Source organism: Bombyx mori, chromosome 25 (assembly GCF_030269925.1).
Source record: "Bombyx mori chromosome 25, ASM3026992v2".
Taxonomy (NCBI): Eukaryota; Metazoa; Arthropoda; class Insecta; order Lepidoptera; family Bombycidae; genus Bombyx; species Bombyx mori.
This window is the reverse complement of record NC_085131.1, coordinates 7,611,483-7,630,468: the sequence shown is the minus strand read 5'-3', so window position 1 is coordinate 7,630,468 and position 18,986 is coordinate 7,611,483. Positions and strand designations below refer to the sequence as shown.

Below are 18,986 nucleotides of genomic sequence, written 5' to 3'. Positions count from 1 at the left end.
ACCTGACAACTAATGCGCCACTGATTCGCGAATGGCTCTACTATACCTAGCGCGGAATCACGACCGGCTGAGATCCGGCAAGAAAGATGCCAGCCGGTAGATGCTGGTGGTAGGACCTCAGGTGCGTCCGCACCAGTAGGTACCACCGCCCTGCTTATTTCTGTCGTGAACCAGTAATGCGTTTCTGTTTGAAGGGTGGGGCAGCCGTTGTAACTATACTGAGAGTTTAGAACTCATGTCTCAAGCTAGGTGGCTTCATTTACGTTGTATCATATCGGCATGTTCACAAATCGTGAATCGGCAATGAATTGCAAACACATCACTGGAATTTAGTAGAACGTGTATTTTTTTTTGTATTACATTGCCTGTTTACAATGTTTCACAGACGGAATCATTGATATCGATACAAGGTGTGATCGATATTAATGTGTAAAAACCAAACATAGGAACCATGACATTTATATTAAAGGTCAAATATTAAATAATATAACATAAATTTCGTATTATCTTATATTTATATTGCTTACTTAACTAGTGACATCATAATAATAGCATTATAGTAAGCTTATTTATTTTACACAACTTGCCAATAGGTAAATCTATTCAATTTTAATCTGTGTATAAATTAGTTTTATGATGGTCGTCCACCTAGACAGATAAAAAATAGTCATCATTAGTCTACATTTACCTAGAACTTCGTATTTTCTTTTAACGATAAACTATTTCAAGGAATATAAGTATCGTATATTAATCTAATTGACAGCTTGCGCTACTTTTTATATTAGACACGTGGTTTTTTTTGGCAGAATTTCAAATAAAATTATTACATAAAACGTCATATTTACAATATACTCTGACAAATTAATTCCACGCATTTAATAATTCGATTTAAAGACTCGCGTTTACTGTGCCTATTGGTTAAGAGATGCGCGTTGAGATTTACAAAGTGAGACCATCATACGGGGAACAGCGTTTCTAAATTTCATATTAATATTTTCACGTTACAAACGATCGAACGCTTACGATATCAGACACACATATTGTTAAAAAGAATTGATATGTATTTCCAAAGCTACATAAGAAGGGTCGGGTGCAATTTTTTTGTCGTCGGAAAAAACGAAAATAAATACTCTTCTTTAATCGGCTGACTAGCATAAGACCAACAAAAAAAACGAGGCCCAGGCAAATGAATGTCGAACCGTTGTTTCCTATGAAACGTGCATCGCATTAAAACATTCAGGATAGATTTTGATAAATTTTCATATGTTATGTCGTATATCGCATACTATCTTGCTTATCACTGCGGCGAAACAATCCAGCGATCAAAGGCCATTATTCAACACAAATAATGCGTTTTGAGGTGGGTGGTGGGGTTCATGTAATCAGTGTGCTTAGTGCGAGCTTTTTTAACGTTCTCGACAGCGTAAAAGTTAGCTCATATTTGTATGGAATGGCATTGTTTGCGTACGTTTGCCGCTAGGGGCGCTGTTCCAACTGCATACAAAATTGGCTTAACTTTTACGCTATCGAGAACGTTAAGAAACTCGCACTAAGCATACAGGTCCTAGAGGCTCCAGTAACCACTTCACAACATATAGGACTGAGCGCCTTTACCCATTTAAACAATGAAAAATCTTTTCACAAGTATCTCAAAGTGGGATATACGAACATTTATTAGGACTGCCATACTTTCGCGAAAAATAAATGCGATTACCGCCAGCCACCTCGAGCATAAGAATGATATCTCAATTGTATTGTATAACGGCTGATCAAATCTGAACGCGGGACTGCTTCACTGCAGAAAGAGGCAAGACGGTGGGGCCTATGCGGGCTTACATTGTTCCCTACCACCGTCTAATGGCATTGAATGATAAATTTAAGTGGTAGATTCTGTGAAGCACTGCTCTTGGTAGGGCTAGTGTTAGCAAATTCTCTCAGGTTGAGCCCGTGAGCTCACCTACCCGTCTGGGCGTAGCTGAAATAGCCCCTTAGGCTACCAGCAAATAGGCAGGAGAAAAAAAAGTAAGTTGATCTACAGTTTTACATTCATATTCTAGTCAATGACTCATGAATTTCTTGTGCACTGTATTAAATCCATTTTAATTTCATTATGATTTATGTTGAAATGTATGTGGCGAGAAATATTAAACTCCCTTATGGATGCTTTAACAAACAATAACCTGCTATGTGAATTTTTGTTGGAAACCGTCCAAGTTCAGTTACCGAATATCAGCTGCATCAACATCAATCTCTTACGCTACAGGGCATATTGAGAACAGGCAGGCTCCAGTGTCCTATTTCTGTCACTGGGCAGTAATGCAATCAGGTATTTTACTACGTACAACTCAACATTAAGAATTTGATTGAGTCTCATAAGAAGCATTTTTTAAATTGAGAATTGGACCTACGAGCTCACGGGTCGCCTGGTACTAAGCGCATAGATATCGCAACGCGAAAGGCATCGCCCGCTTCGAGATCTCAGGTCGACAGCTGATAAGACAAATCGGGTTGGCCACGGCCATTGCCCTATAGGCAATAGCCAGCGCGGAATTATCTACCCACCCTCAAATACGCCCTACCACCAACAAAATGAGTTCAAGTTACAGTATCAGTACATTGCGTATTTCTATGAGTTAAGAAAACGTGAGTTTACCAAGTCCAAATTACACAATATAACAACGAAAATAGCTACGAGAACGAAGTCAATGGTTAAATAAGACATCTATCACTTTTAAAATTTTTTATCATTTTCACTGTTAATCTTCACTTCCATTTTATTTACTGTCAATTTCATTTAATCCTGTCATAACCACATAATAGGTATTAATGAAAAAAAAACTAGACCTGTCTTGAACAGCTTATAAGAATGAACTAATTGAATTAAATATAAATAAATAAATCACTCACGTGCATTGTTCGTTCAGGAAGAATCATTAGGTTTTATTTCGTGACCCCTAATACTTACAATTTCTAAGACAACAAGAGTCTGTGATGTGCGAGAGAAAACCTATGATAAAACCTACAATTTCATACACAGTTGTTGCAGTCATTCCTCTGTAGAACCATAAAAGATAAAGACTTGAGTGAATAAAAACGATTTAAGGGCCTTTACTGTTTCGTAATATTGAGTATATTGGAAACAATTTAATAATTAAAACACATAATATATCCACCAATACGAAATCATTCCCATCCAGTCAAGTCTTTGTGTTTTTTAACATACAAACAGAAATCGAAATCTAAGAGACAGCTAAAACATTCTTGTTCTTACCGAGTCAACCATTTTATTTATACAAAACTAACATTATTTACAAAATATAAAATGATAAATCTACACGTTTACACAGTAATAAAATAAAAATGAATCTTAGTCAGATATTTTTATCACATACACATTACTTCTGCAAACTAAATATGTTTATATATATAATAATATCTTTAATATAAATAAGCGATGAAAATTTGTTGTGAGTAAATAATTGAATTTTGAATTTGGTGATACTTTATAATATTGGCACAAACAAAACAATTGTTTTGAGAAAACTTAAATAGTAATATATAACTGAACATATTAATAAATCTAATATTTATTTTCAAATTGACATATTTTTTTTCGAAATGCTGATATTACTGTCTGTATATTTATTATATTTTAATTTAGCAAGACCCGTATTTTGTAGTCAAATTTAAGTACATTTCAAATATTTTAAAATTTCTTTCCATTTTTATGTTAGTCATATTGAAGTAGCTATAGTCATATTGAAGTAGCTAGAGTTTCAGAAAAGGAGAAATTAGTTTTCAAGTTAGTTTTCAGTTTTGTTATCAATATGCAGTTCAGTTTCAAGTTCTTCATAAGTTTCTCTCTACATAATAATATTATTATATTGTTTCTTTGAAAACAAAAAAATTGCTTTTAAATTACAGCATTAGGACGGAAACGGGTTTATTCAGGGTATCAATAATCAATAAGCACTCAAACAACAACCAGCTTTTGGGCAGGGTTCACCTTGAAATAAAATTCCAACCAATAGACTTTCACTAATATTACACATACATGGACAAAGTTTAATAAAATAGTAAACATGTTGGCTTAATTGAAAAATAGGTCAGTTTAAAGTTCCATAAGCGGTCTTATTTCCAGTCACGGTATCTATATATTTTAGACATTTTTGTTATATAAACTACATATAATAGGTAATGTTAAGAATGTCATGCATAAGCAGCATATTGCGTAAAATATTAAGTAATATTAATTTGACGAAACGTACTTATACTATATTAGTACAGTTCTTTCTTGAGCTGCCAAGCAAATTTAGGTTGCTTAATACTCCATTCAATTTAGCAAAACACCAAATTCAATCAAAATTTTTTACTCGCAACAAAATACTATATTACATAAACTACAAAGAAAATGTCAGAAGAATTAGAATGCATATAAAATCGTTTCACAAAAGCTCAGAGTCAAGGAATGCAAAGTACTGTGTGAATAAATAAATAAATAATAAGCATGCCGTCGAAAAGAGGCATATATTGTTTCCCCACTTGCAGATAAAAGTATACAAATAAAATATTATGCTACCTTCCTCCTCACACAAACTATAAAAATGATAATGTTTTGTTTTCCATTTAACTCGTTCTACAAGTTGAAAAATTCGTCCATAAAGTATATTTAAAATACATAAGGAAATAAGGCAGCAATTGTGTGTATTTTTATAACACAATAACACACTAGTGAATGAATAGCAATTCCACAGCACATGTTATTTTCTTTCTAGAAATTGGTCTTGTGATCGTTCATAAACTAAATGATTTTTATAAATACATTTTTACAATTTCAAGTCATTTTTGACAATATTTATTTTTTCTAAATCAATCTATTTTTTTAATTAGAAAACCCCATTCTTATACTCTTTGTACTTTTTGTGATTAACGCCCACGAAAGTAATCTAACCATTAACATTACTTCATATTAAATACATCTCATTACATTTGTTCTATGTTCTGATGTCATTAGAATTAACTCTACAGGGGCATAAAGGGCATACACTAAGTCGACCACTTCAGTATGTGATTCGTATTTACAAAATATAGATATCCAATTGGATCAACTCCTTTTTTTAGTTGGTTTGACTGCAGATGACTGGCTGGCCAGATAAACGGCCTTAAAATGAAACGATAAAAAAAAAGCGTTACGTCGGTGAATCAGCTAATTATTTTTTTGGTCAACATTCAAGTTTAATAACTCACATAACAGTATACAAAACCGTGCCTTTTTTTTCGTAGCCCTCAAACAAATCAAGCATCAGTCGAAATGACATTATCATCTATAAACTCGTACAGTCAAAACAACCATATCATTATTATATTCGTAAATTGCTTACGTCATTAATTTAAACTGGGATGGTGGTTGCACAGCGTCGCGAGACGTATGTCCGTATGTTATATTCCTTGAAACAGTGGTGCTGCGAGAGCGAGACTACGAGAGCCGCGGTCGTTTCGCGTCACGCTCCTCGCCACCCCCGCCTCCGCCCCCGCCCCCGCCGCCGTCCTCTTCCTCGTCCGAATCGCCGTCGTAGTCAACAAGGCCCTATAAGTTTAGACAAATAGCGTTAGTAGCCGTTACAATTGTTCATTTAATAAATCAATTATGTTCAACCTCCGTATTTATTAATACACACTGAACAGTGCTAATTTCTTGCCGTCCTATGCTGATAGCCTTGAGAGGCAATTTTAGCTTCTCCTTGACATGTAGGGAGCTCACGGGGCTCAAACCGAGCTAGCAAGAGCAGTGCTTTGCAGAATCTACCACCAGATCGGAAACGCGACCCACTGAGAAGATCCGGTGAGAAACTCAGTGGGCTGTCCATGGGTTAATCTACTCCTGTGCTAATGAAACTGTACCACAGTATTCAGTATTCCAAATCAGATTAATGATAATAGTCAATCTGGATCAGAACATACGTATCTGCGACATTCCCCGTTTGCGTTACAACCTCTAATTTCCTTCACTCATTCATAGTAGTAGTAACTTCACCAATTTTCTGACTCAGGTCAGGTTTACTTCTTAGTTTATAATATCTGAAATAAGTACCGATAGTAGGGCATATCGCCAGCCTATACATGGTTTTATATAACAATTCTGCCTATTTCTACCGCGTATTAAATTTAGAATCCAAATGTAATGACACCGTAGCGGTCGTACCATTGCTATTGATACTAATCCTACGTCTCAATTTGTCCACTCTGTGATATCTATAGACTTCAGTAAATTCTTAAAGTTAGTAGACTGTGAATTCGTCAGTCCATCATAGCTAATTAAACCTCATCATATCATTACATAGTAATATAGGAAAACATATTCAGTAGTTGTGGTACATTCGATTGTCGAACTCACTCTTCTACATAAATCACAAATTCTATAAGACTATAGATCACTAAGGAAACTACACTAGATGTGACTTCAGCATGTTAACTTATCTATACAGAATTTTACTCATGGCACTAAGAGGATTAATTTTGCACACCTATTGAAATAAAACTGAGAACTTAGTACTGTGCGTTTACGTCCGGATCTCCTTACAAAACAACCACCATTGACATTGTAAAAACAGTGAATTTTAAAGAGAAATTTCATACATTTTCCATTTCTTATTATTGCTCATTGTTTGAACAAAATAAAATTATATTTACTACAGTAATGAACTTGTAATAATATATTTAAAACATTATCAAATACTAAAGTACTTATTACGAATGAATGTCATGAATTTTCGAAAATTGGACATGACAACAAATGCAATAAAAATACAATAACAAAAATTTCACAATATAGAAAATTTTAACACAATTGAACCATCACCATCAAAGCAAACTTCAACCTACTATAAACACTAAAGGAAATTAAAAATGTGCAGAAAATAATTTATATTATAATTTCATAAAAATTACACTTCGGCTAAAGTTCAAGCGCGATACTGATAAGCTGTTTATGACCTTATATTCCTACCACTATAACGGAGTTGTTTCAGAAGTATTAAAAAACATAAATTAATAAGCATGTGTTGACTAAAGGCATAAGGCACTCGAAGTTCTTTTACCTAACACGCTTTCACAAAATTTCACGATTAGGAAACATCGCGATCATATTTTTTTATCTAAAACCTGTATAGTCTACCCGCTTATGCCGCAAAACATCTCTGTTTTCCAGTTTGAAGTCTAGTACATAAGTCGTTGGCGACGGTGTTCAGATCGATTTGGCCTGGATTGGAATCTGCCCTGCTAAGTAATGAGATTGAAATGTGATCGATAAGCATAAGTTGCGTAAATAAAAACAGCTGTTTTATGATTTAAGCAGGAACGCATTTCTGCTTCTCCCGCAGAAATAGGCAAGGTTACAAAACAATACAGGCTTACAATACGCAGTACCGTTGATAAATTTCTTCAATTTCTTTCAAGTACGGGAACTCGTCTCTCGAGTCATGGAGGGTTTAAATGTAGTTGCCGTGGCCGTCCGAAGCGGTATAATGAAAACTTCGCGTGTTTTTTAGTCAGAGACACCCCCCTTAACAAACCCATATTGAGCATAGACCATGATCATACAGCATGCATCTTTACGGATATGAGCAGCGTAAACAAATAAACACTGTAGTTAGACAGTTCAGAATTAAATAGTCAGTAAATATAAATAAAATGGCTATTTCATATATGATTAAATTATGATTCGAGATACCATTTCCCATAGAAAGCCCTTATAATCTTTTTGAGTTGGGAAACAATAGTTTACCTTATTGAGTAATCTGGGCGTGGATACCTGAACATCAGCATGCGTCGGTTTGGGTGACGTCGCTGTACTTAGAAGAACTCTAGTCGGTCCATTAACGGTCTCTGCATTAGAACAAACTTTCTTCTCAACTATTTTTCCTGTAACAAATGTTTTGTTTTAATGTATGAAAATGTAGTTATGCAAAGTCCGGCAAAGAAGTTCTCAATATACTTAAATTTTCATTCTGAACTTAATTTACAAGAAACTAGTTCCAAAGGACAGATCCTTCGTGTTAATTGTATTAGATAGATGTATACGAACATTTTGCTTTAAATACTTGATATAAAGTTAGCCTAGAGGGCAAAACAAAAAGGAACAACACATATTCGTTGTTTTGCAAGTTGCATGTTAAAACCTGGATTCTAGTAAGTGATGTCGCAAATTATTTAAAATTATCTTTTAAGCCTATCTGTGACTGGTAGGCGCCCAAATATTTTGTATTAAAAGTAGCTTCATGCATTTCTTGTGCACAAATAATATATAATCTCACAGAAAAAATTGTGGTTTCAAAAACATATATACAGCAAGTTACCTAACAAGTCTATTAAGGCATTGTTTGATCTAAGATATATTATGTTACTCTTTCAGAAATCAACCCCCTCAGGGTTCATTCCTCTGTCGTCGGATGGGCGACTTGGATTCAAGCACCTTATGATTATCCTAAGGAGTTTCGAATATGAATATGAATATCTTGTAGTGGAGGAGACTGTAAAAACATTTTAAAACACTTTTTATTAACATTGATGAAAAACGATAATACGACACGAATCACACGAAACAGCACGCGAAAGATTCGCCTGCTATGGTTTATTGTAATGTAATTGATTGTTTGTTTACTTTCATTATTGTTTACGATTATGGATCAACTTTGTCTTAGAATATGTGTCAAGGAAAGAACCGTATAGTAAGAAAAGTACTAAACATAATAATATCTACACCATGAGTCAATTTTTACATATTACATACTGTCTGGATAATAATAACAATCAATCAATCATTCAATCAGTAATATTAGCCTTGAGGCCATCAAAATATCTGATTTAATAACACAAACAGGACAACTAAAGAAAGATTACTTTTATCATTTTCAAAGTGGTTACTGGATCTTATAAATAACAATGATTGGCTCATTCCACATTGGAGTTTAGATTATGACATTATAAATGCATCTCCAAACTTAAACATAATGGCTTCACTGTAGAACTAGGCAGATTTTGCACACAAATGCTATTTAATGTTATTTTTTACATTATGTTAGTAGCTTTAGCTCAACAATCTGTTACCAGAGGATCCTCAGCTACTTCGGTCATATTGCCCGCCGACAGTCAGATATCTTGGACAAAGTGATTGTGACGGGCAAAATAGACGGAAAGAGACCCCGCGGCCGATTACCTAGCCGTTGGTGTGATCAAATAACCGCCCTAACTGGGCTGCCAGTCGCAACCGCCATTCGAGAAGCTGAGGACCGGACGAGATGGAAACAGCTCACGAAACAGGCCACGGTCAAGTTTCAGGGACACGACCTTCAGCAATGAAGAAAGCGACAAAGAAGAAAGTAGCTTTAGTCATGGAAGTAGTTCATGAATCTGTCTTAAAATAGGTTTTATTAGAAAATTTGAAACCTGCCTTTTTCTATTGGATCGGGTATGCTCTCCATCAATCAGTTCAATAGGTTTCGAAAACAATGTTGATCGCCGCCAGATGGTTTAAAAAATCAACATTCTCCTTCATGTTAGTTTAAGTGTCTTTCTTTTATTTTATGGTATAAATGTTTGTACCAGCGAGTTAAGTTTGCATGGATTAGGACATCTTATTACTTCTGCAGTCAAACCAAAAACAGGTAGCCAAACCTATCGTAACCTTTAAACATAATGGTAAATTGACAGAATAGTCAATTTTTTTTTATTGCTTAGATGGGTGGACGAGCTCACAGCCCACCTGGTGTTGGTTACTGGAGCCCATAGACATCTACAACGTAAATGCGCCACCCATCTTGAGATACAAGTTCTAATGCCGGAACCACACTGCGCTATCCGCTATTCGTTATGCGGGCTATTCACGCGCATACGGTGAAGTGTGGAGAGTATATTCGCCAATATTCGCTTTATTCGTACGCATAGCACATAAGGGCGAATAGCAAATACGCGTATCCGTCGACTTGTAGGTTTTTTGACACACTTCAAAGGACACGAATAAGGCGAACATGCGCATCGACTGCCCACACTTTGGTGAATCATTCGCTCGCTTGAGGCGGTCGTGTATCGACGTGTCTTATGACTTGCAATCATCCACCAGCGTTTTCTTTTCGGTCTTGTAGTAACTTTGTGCTTGTACAACAAGTACTGGTAAGAAGCATTTAGGAAATAATAAATTGCGGCAACTCTCAACACGTCCCATCGCTCCACGCAAACAACACACATATTTGCCTTATTTGGCATAATTCAGCGTACAAGTTCGAAGTGTGGATGGCATGATTATTGTTGGCGCGCATAACAAATATTTTGACAAATACGGCGTAGTCACTTAACGAATAGCGCATAACGCAGTGTGGTTCCAGCATAAGATCTCAGTATAGTTACAACGGCTGCCCCACCCTTCAAACCGAAACGCATTACTGCTTCACAGCAGAAATAGGCAGGGCGGTGGTACCTACCCGCGCGGAATCACAAGACGTCCTACCATCAGTAATTACGCAAATTATAATTTTGCGGGTTTGATTTTTATTACACGCTGTTATTCCTTCACCGTGGAAGTCAATCGTGAACATTTGTTGAGTACATATTTCATTAGAAAAATTGGTACCCCCGCCTGGGATTCGAAGACCGGTGTATTGCTCAACACGAATGCACCGGACGTCTGATCCTTTAGGCCACGACGACTTCATTAGTCAATTGTCAAAACTGCTTATATCTATCAGATAAATCTCGAAGCTAATTACCGATCGCATCTAGTCCGTGGTGCGTGTGCGCATGTGGATGGGCGTGCGGTTGTGCCGACTCTAGCGGCGCTTCGTCTTCTAGTTCATCATCATCGTTGAACCACATCTCTTCTTCTTCGTCCGGCGCCCGTGCTTCTCGGCGATACCGCGTGCGCAGTAGCGATGGGACAACCGCTTCCGTCACGCCCACACTACCGCTCACTGAATGAAAAATAACATAAAATTTAGTCAAAAATTTAATCCCTTTGGCAGATTTAAAGTTAATAGTACTAGCGCACAGAAAGATCTCTAATATTATTTATTATTATATATGGGCAGATTTTTTTTTGTGTGGGTAAATAGATTTTACAGTTTACTCTTATCTACTTTGTTTAATGTGAGATTGAAGGCTCATTTTAAAAATTCTAATACAGCTCACTATTTAAATTACACATAACTGACTATTCACCGCAAGATTAGCCTATCAGCCCTCATGATATATCATAACAAAATCAAATAAATCTGAAAATACAGTGTGTATAACCCCAACCACTATGACTTCCACAAAATGTTTCTTTTTTTTTATAAGTGTAGTGTTTACGAACAGCAGCAGCCACTGTACATAATATCAGGCGAGATGTAAATATTTCATTCCATCGAAATAAAAATATTAGTTATAATTAAATTAGTTTACAAAAGTATAAAATTATTTTTGAAATCTATGTTGTAAATGGTTACTTTAAACCTAATTTAAACAAAAGCCTTACCTCTTTCTCTTTCTTTTAATTTGTCTTGATGTTGATCATATCGTGTTTTTAAAGCTTTGAAAGTCTGCACATATTCAATATCTTCTAATATTTTTCCATAGTTCTCCACAACATGCGAACATAATGATTTGATATCCTCCAGTTTTATAAATTCAAATAATTCTAATATTGCGGAATCAAGCAAGTTGTACCTGAAGATAAAATGTAAAATGATTAATATTTGTACTTATACATAGTTATATGATTATTATAATGAGTGCAGTGAAACTGGACAGGTTTCAGGTATTTTTTTCGAGACATGAAGCAATCATTGCTTTATCGTTGCAGTATCAAGATTTATTAATTTGAAACTTTGTTGTCTAACTTTGCTGCTTAGGCTACTGTATTCAGATACTGCAGCACAAAATCTAATTCATAGGCACTTTAAAAAATTCTTAACACCAACTTGCGAGGAAAGCATCTGCCCATCTAAGCATTTAAAGTTGACCTGAATCTCAGGTGAAAACGTAGATAAATTCTAGTTTAAAATTATTTCATATAAATTTCCCTACATTAGTAATCAAATCAAGTGTATACTGGAAAAAATACTTTTTTAATGTGTTTACCTCTAAATTTCTCTAGAATAAGAGATTACAAAAAAGGCCTCTCAATAACTGCAGCTATTTTAAAACTTGTTTTTATTTCGATACAACATCATTTTACAGTTATTTAATGCTTCACACAAAACCTTGGAACAATCTCAAAGTTTAGTTCAAGGTCAGCTTCAAACCATAGAGGAAGGGACTATATATAAACATCACAAGCAGAATGCGTATTTTCTTGCTTGTTTGGATTGAAATTTATGTTTTATGGCTTACTTTTGAAACATTCAAATAATCAAACCAATTACAAAAGTTAATACAGACAATTTTAATAAACAAGGGGCCTCTCATGTTTATATAGGGTGTATTAATTAGGTAATTCACCCAAACAAAGACATGTAGTCCACCACCATAACCAAAAAAATCACGATGGCATGGAGGGGTTCATGAAATATAGTTACTAGAACGAAAATTTATGTAGGGTTGAAGCTTGTATTAATAAAGTACATAAATCAGTTACAGTTTCCAGAATGACATGCTATAAATAATTTATAGGAGGCATTGTAACTATTCTTGAGTATTGAAAAGCTTTCTACTAGACTTTCTACTACAAACTTTTTCACTTGACCTCTTAAAGTAAAGTTAAACATCTTATCTACTTCTCCTCTCGTCTTCCATCAATGGCAATAAAAAAAAACTAACCTGCCGTTATTCCTGAGGAAAGCATCTATAACTGGTGCAAAGAGGTTTCCCTTTATTATGTATCTGTTATAATATTCATCTTTCAATGCAATTATTTTTCTCATAAATCTCAAGGCACCAAGCACCAAAAATGTGTGTGTCGACCTCATCAGCACTAAGATGCGTCGGAGAAGGTCCTATAAACCAAAGACAGCTATTTGAGAATTTATATGAGGCTATTTTCATTATAGGATTCCCTATTTTCATATTTTATACCCATATTCATTATTCAAACACACTGAACAAATTCAAAAATGCTGCTCTTACAGGGAACCATATTAATTTTTAATTAATAGCAGGCATAAATTAGAAGACATTAATTAATAAAAAATATACTCAGACAAAATTTGAGCAACTGATCATTATAAATTATTTCAATGCCATCAGTGTGAACTAAAGAACAGCCTCAATTTCATACATTTCATAATATGGATAACATTCACTATATAAAATTACTTACCTTATTTAATATGCAGGTTTTGATATGGTATGTGTGATGTTCTACGCAGAACGAAAGTAATTCTAGTACAAGTCCTAAAAGCTGCACTGTGTGATAATCTTCTTTTAGAGGCTTCTCACCAGTAGTATTATCTAGTAAAGGAGCTGTGTAACAAGTTTCAAATTTACTTGTCATAAAATTAAAATTGAATTGAATGAGTCTGAATATTTTTAAAGATATTATATTTATCCTTCAACAACTTTTACTTCATTGCATAACTCATGCAAAAATATTTAAATATATGTTGAAAAATAGTAGATAAGTTGTAACTTACCAATCAAGGTTTGTATACTGTGTTTATAAAAGAAATTTAGGAAGTCTGCTTTTTCACTTTTGTTAACTGATGCAAGCATACTTTCTGGATCAAGCAAAATACGCAAAACACCCATCAATTGAACAGCTCCACCCAGCTCTGGATCACGATCTTGTAACATCTGTTCTATAACTATGTTTAACAGCATATGCTCCTAAAATAAGGAACATGATTATTAAATGAATAGAATACTTCTTATTCATATTCAAGGAAGTGATGTTTACCTCTTCAGTATTATTAGCATGTTGTAATGTATAATCTCTTACAACTGAAGGTGAGAATTCCACAATATATGTTAATATGTCTATTGAAGCAGTCTTTGTCTTCTGATCATCTATACTTAGTGTGATTTCTAATGCTGGCAGGATACCCAAAGTGACTAAAGTTTTATAAAAGGCATCTTTATCTTGAGGTTGTAAATTTTGGGAAAAATTACAGAACTCTTTCAGAAATAAAACAGAATCCCTTCTTTTGATATCAGGTGTTTTGTCATCCATCAATAACTTGAATAAATCAGTCAAAAATTTTTCATCATCTTCTATGAGTTTCACTATCTCTACTTTATTGAAAAATATAAAACTTGACAATGTACTTAAAAGATTATCCTCAAAAACTGTAGGTGTAGGTAAGACTATATCTTGTATGTATTGAACTCTGTATGTTTGATGTATTTTAGCTAATAAATCCTTATTCTTTATAGGAATTGCCTCTCGAAATTTTGCTAATTCTCTAAGATACTCTCGGTGTTTTTTGGGCTGAGGCAAACTGGGATCATATTCTAAGCAGCCGACAACATCAAATATTGTGTCATCAGCAAACATAGTTTCAAAAAGTGTGTTTTTATTAAGAAGAAATATACTTTTAAAGATTTCATATAGATGGTGCAGCCCTTCAATATTTTCAATATCCTCACACATATGGAAGAGATTCAACAATTTCTTTATATAGTGTTGGCTCTCTAGTGCAGCTGTTAACTTATCTTTACGTACTGGTGAGACCAAACAACTGTTTACAAGTTCACTAATATCCTCCAAGCGTCCCATTTCACATGCAGGCAGTTCCACAGGCTGCACACTATCTGATATATCATCAAAACGTTCATCTTCTGATTCTTCCACAATATCTTGAGTGATTTCAACTGATGGGTCTTTTCCTTGTACCTAAAAGTGAAATCCATAACTTCATAGCTATTATACCCCAGCAAAATTTAATGATTAATAACATCAGTGATGACATTACTTATATTATTTCTCTATTACTAAACAGCGTTACCTTGATTGAGGTTAACCTTTCTATTATATTTCCTTTCTTTGTGTATAATGCTCAAATATTGAGCCACCTTGATAGGAATCTATTTTACACCAAAAATAATAATTGTATTATTTACCTGACAAATCTTTTCCCATATTTCATCGCAGCCAGCTTTTTCTTGAAAACTTAATGCTAAATCAAAATTGTCACCTTCTGACCACACTATTAATGTGTCCTGTTGCTTTTGATAGGCTGTATCAGGTTGTATCTTACTTTCTAATAACAGGGAGCCGTCAGATTCGGCTCTAACCATGAGTGAGGTTCCTTTCAACCTTTCAACATAACAAGAAGAAACATGCCCGGTTCCTCGATCATCCCACTGTCTGTCAGCGTTCAGAGCGTATAATTTCACTCTTCGTCTTGTGTCTGTCATGATAGTCACTGCTCTAAACACTATGTACTCAAGTAGTGATTCAATTATTGTGGCGCTTATGTTTTGCACCTTATACTAAACTTATTTACCTCCCATTTGTAAGTAAAACATATGAACTTCTGTAAAAAAAAAACTAACTTCAGTAATAGGCACCAGGAATATTCCGAATCTAATTACCGCAATTACAACACATTTTGGTCCTAACGTTTTGGCGAAACACACCTAACCGTGAACCACCGGCACAACGTATCTCCAAAAATAGCAGCACTAACGAAGCTTTTCAACTTAAGCACATGAAGTTTTTTCAAATTTCTTACTTAAAACAATGGTTAAATAATTAAAATTGTCGGAAATCACAAACAAAACAATACATAATGTAAACGTTTCAATATTGCACTTTATTCATTTAAACATACTTCCAATTGCAAAAACCGTCTGTGAACATTTACGACTCGGAAACAACACAATATTTACCGAAAATATCATTACAAATTCGTCAAATTGACGTACCTTCAAAATAGTACAACATCAAATATCGCCATATTGAATTCACAACAACGCTTCAAAAATGGGGTTCTCAAATTGAATAAATTGCGCGAAATTCAAATTTTATTTGTTTTAGGACGGCTCTCAATCACTGCTTGAAAATATGTTCCAAGCTTAATTTTGGGATATGCATATATTTGAAACAATCTTATAGTACTCCAAATAACAACTTTAATATTTATATTCACTGCTTATAAGTATAAATGTATGTGCATAATAACTAGGTATGTACATATCTTATTTATTATGTTTTAAATTAAGACATTTTTTGGTGGTTCGTAAATAGCATAGGCTCTGTTGCACAAAAATGACATAGGACGTAACTGTAGGTACAGCTCAACCAAGCTAAGTTTGCACCTCGCATCGCTTACGTCACACTGCCGCTTAGGTATGGTCTGAAAAAAGGATTCGCTATGACTTTAAAATGTAAACAAATGTTTGTTAGATTTAACTTTGTATTTATTGTTTTTAACAATATATTGTACATAGGTATATTAGAATATAGCGATATCGGGTTTTTGTATTAAGACCACGCGGGCGTTCTTGCACTTTTTAAATTTGTATCCCAATTGCTCAGTAATAATTTTCCTTTAAGTTTCTTTTTCAGGATTATGTCTCTCTTCATTGTGATCTCCCTTCATTGTGTATCACCTTTCCTTTCATTTTGTTGCCCACAACAATCCTCTAGAAGTAAAAAAAAAATGAACGTTAAGCGTTCAGTAATAACAGTTTAACAAAAACTTAACCAAAATTGTTGGACGGTTAAATTTGAGGGGATTGGGTTCTTTAGGTTGATGAGGGGCTATTTAAAAACACACTGCTTCATTATAATTATATTGCAGATAGCTTGAACACTTTTACACCATTATAAAATTATTATCTTTATATTTTTATAAAACTATTACATGTTTCTTTGACCGTGTCAAGATGAGAAGTACCGGTAAAATGGGGCGATTAGGGATTGAGAGGCGAATCGGGAAAAAACCGGGAAAATCTTTCGACGCTCAATATAAGTTTTATATTTGTTGCAAAATCTTCCATTTTTTGTAGTTTAATAGTAGAATGTTGAAAGTTCACAAAACAACTCTGAATATGCATGATAATAGCTGCTAACTTATAAAAAATCGCGTTTCAAATTAACTTCCTGTGGTGGTAATTATTTTAGTGCTAGAAACTTTGCTCTCTTTTATTTATTTGATAATAATAGAAGACGACTATGATTTATAAACGTTATTTAGTGTTTGAACCAGCATATATATTAAAAGTAAGTCTCAGTTGTTATTGGTTTTAATGTATTTGATTAAATAAAAATACATGTAAAAATCTGTTGTTTTTGGGGATATTGGGGACGTCTTAGGTACAAATAACAACGAAAAAGGGGTCAATTGGGATGAGAATACGTGAAATGGAAACGACCTACGTATAAATAGGTACAGGTTTGTAGGGTTGTCTATGTAGTTATAACAATATTTTTTAAATTTGTTGGTAAAAATCTGGTTTATTCGAAGCGAAATCGGGAATAAGTCTTTATTTGAAATAGATAAGCAATTTAATATAAGTAAGTTGATTTTGCAGAGACATGTAACAAGATCAATGAAATCTCAAGGTGGACAAAAATGTCTAAGTAATACATAATAAAATATTTAATATTTGTTCAGAGTGGTGGTATTCATCTGATTAATCCATGGAATAACCGGCACACCTAATCTCTTAACCCAGATAGAAATATCAGCACTGTCGATTGCACCTATAATTGAGGTGATGTCTGCCATGTACTTTTGTCAGTTTTTCAATTTTTTTTATTGATGATCACTTTGTTGGTGCAATTAAATAAATAAATTAATTAAAACTATATATAAATATAAAAGTAGTGCCAACCCTAGCAAATTTCTCATTTCGTCCCAATTAACCGCAATTTTCGGGTAAATAGGGATTACACCTATTTTTGCATTTTTTGCTTAAACTGGAATGCTAGTTGCATAATTTTAAATTAGACAACAAAGATGCCCCCAAGACTTAATCATTTTGATCCTGATATAGCATTATATACATCAACAACTACCTTTAAATTGCTCATAAAGTTGGAATTTGTCCCTAATCGCCCCATTTTACGGTACTGACTTTTTCTTAGGAGAATACAATCATCTGTTTTTTAAACATTTAAAATAATTCTAATATTCCAAATCTGTAATCATGTGTCAAGTGTTGCCTGCCATTACATTTATATTCAAACTCCAACAAAAATAGTCCAATAATATAACTAAACTTCAACAAAAAACCCAACAAGAACAGTTAAAAAATATAAAATTCAACGTATAGGTAGACGAAAACTCGTATGACGCGTGTCGCGACAAAGATGCTAACCATACTGACGCGACAGGGCGATCGCGGGAAGGTGAGCGGAGATGCGGGCGGACCGCTGCATTCCAGCGAGGTGCAAACTTAGCTTGGTCGAGGTGTACTTATTAACTCCATGGACGTAACTTATTTTATTTAAAAAGAAGATAAAATCATTCAAATAGAAAATATATTTATATTATAAAATGAAACCGATATGTATGATATGTATACATGTGTTCATAATTATTGAATGGAATTAAAAGAATTAAAATTAGATGACACTGTGTGCGTGTTGGATCAGAGAAATTATTTTTTGTTCTTGTCAGCATTGTGCAAACTACCTCAATAAAAAAAACAAGAGACGATAAGTTTTGGATCTGAAATACCTTTATCCATTTTACATGTAGTTCAAAGCCAGGAAGAGCACGGGGTAACTTGTTGTAAGAAGCTATTTGTTAAAAGAGATAAAACAACCGGTGATAATATTATTGATGAGATCAATTTTTGACATTTAATTTTGTTTCTTACTTTTGCGGCTTAAGACAATTTGACTTAGAATAAAGAATTACAATAGCGGTTAATAAGCCATCCTTTTTACACGCTTAACCTGAAAAAACAAAATTTACAAAGTAAAAGAATTCATCACTTTTAATAACCGCATTCAAAGTTAAAAGTCCCAGAGATTTCCGTAACTCTGACTTTTTGACTGACCTCGAATTCGATTGGGCACATGCCTCCGATTATATACAGCCACTTCAAAATAGCAAAAACAGTAG

General features: G+C 34.2%; 1 protein-coding gene and 1 long non-coding RNA gene across 7 annotated transcripts; both read right to left on the bottom strand.

Annotated features, from left to right (window-relative positions):
* Positions 1-496: 496 nt before the first annotated feature.
* On the bottom strand, positions 497-15,935 carry LOC101744202 (serine/threonine-protein phosphatase 4 regulatory subunit 3). 6 transcript variants are annotated; one of them, XM_062676152.1, is made up of 11 exons: positions 15,741-15,861; positions 15,547-15,636; positions 15,028-15,443; positions 13,865-14,800; positions 13,602-13,794; positions 13,289-13,431; positions 12,790-12,965; positions 11,507-11,697; positions 10,761-10,961; positions 7,784-7,920; positions 497-5,587 (listed from the first exon to the last, which is right to left on the bottom strand). In XM_062676152.1, the coding sequence occupies exons 3-11, from the start codon at positions 15,322-15,324 to the stop codon at positions 5,477-5,479; spliced, it is 2,385 nt and encodes a 794-aa protein (XP_062532136.1). In that variant the 5' UTR covers positions 15,325-15,443; positions 15,547-15,636; positions 15,741-15,861; the 3' UTR covers positions 497-5,476. The 6 variants fall into 6 exon arrangements, with proteins under 6 accessions (XP_062532136.1, XP_037876142.1, XP_037876143.1 ...); XM_038020214.2 differs by lacking the exon at positions 15,547-15,636 and having other exon boundaries at positions 15,835-15,935; XM_038020215.2 differs by lacking the exon at positions 15,547-15,636 and having other exon boundaries at positions 7,811-7,920; positions 15,835-15,935.
* Positions 15,936-16,307: 372 nt separating this feature from the next.
* Positions 16,308-18,898, bottom strand: LOC101738287 (uncharacterized). The gene is made up of 2 exons (XR_005246281.2): positions 18,597-18,898; positions 16,308-16,554 (listed from the first exon to the last, which is right to left on the bottom strand). It is a non-coding gene; the product is annotated as an uncharacterized LOC101738287 (long non-coding RNA).
* Positions 18,899-18,986: the final 88 nt, after the last annotated feature.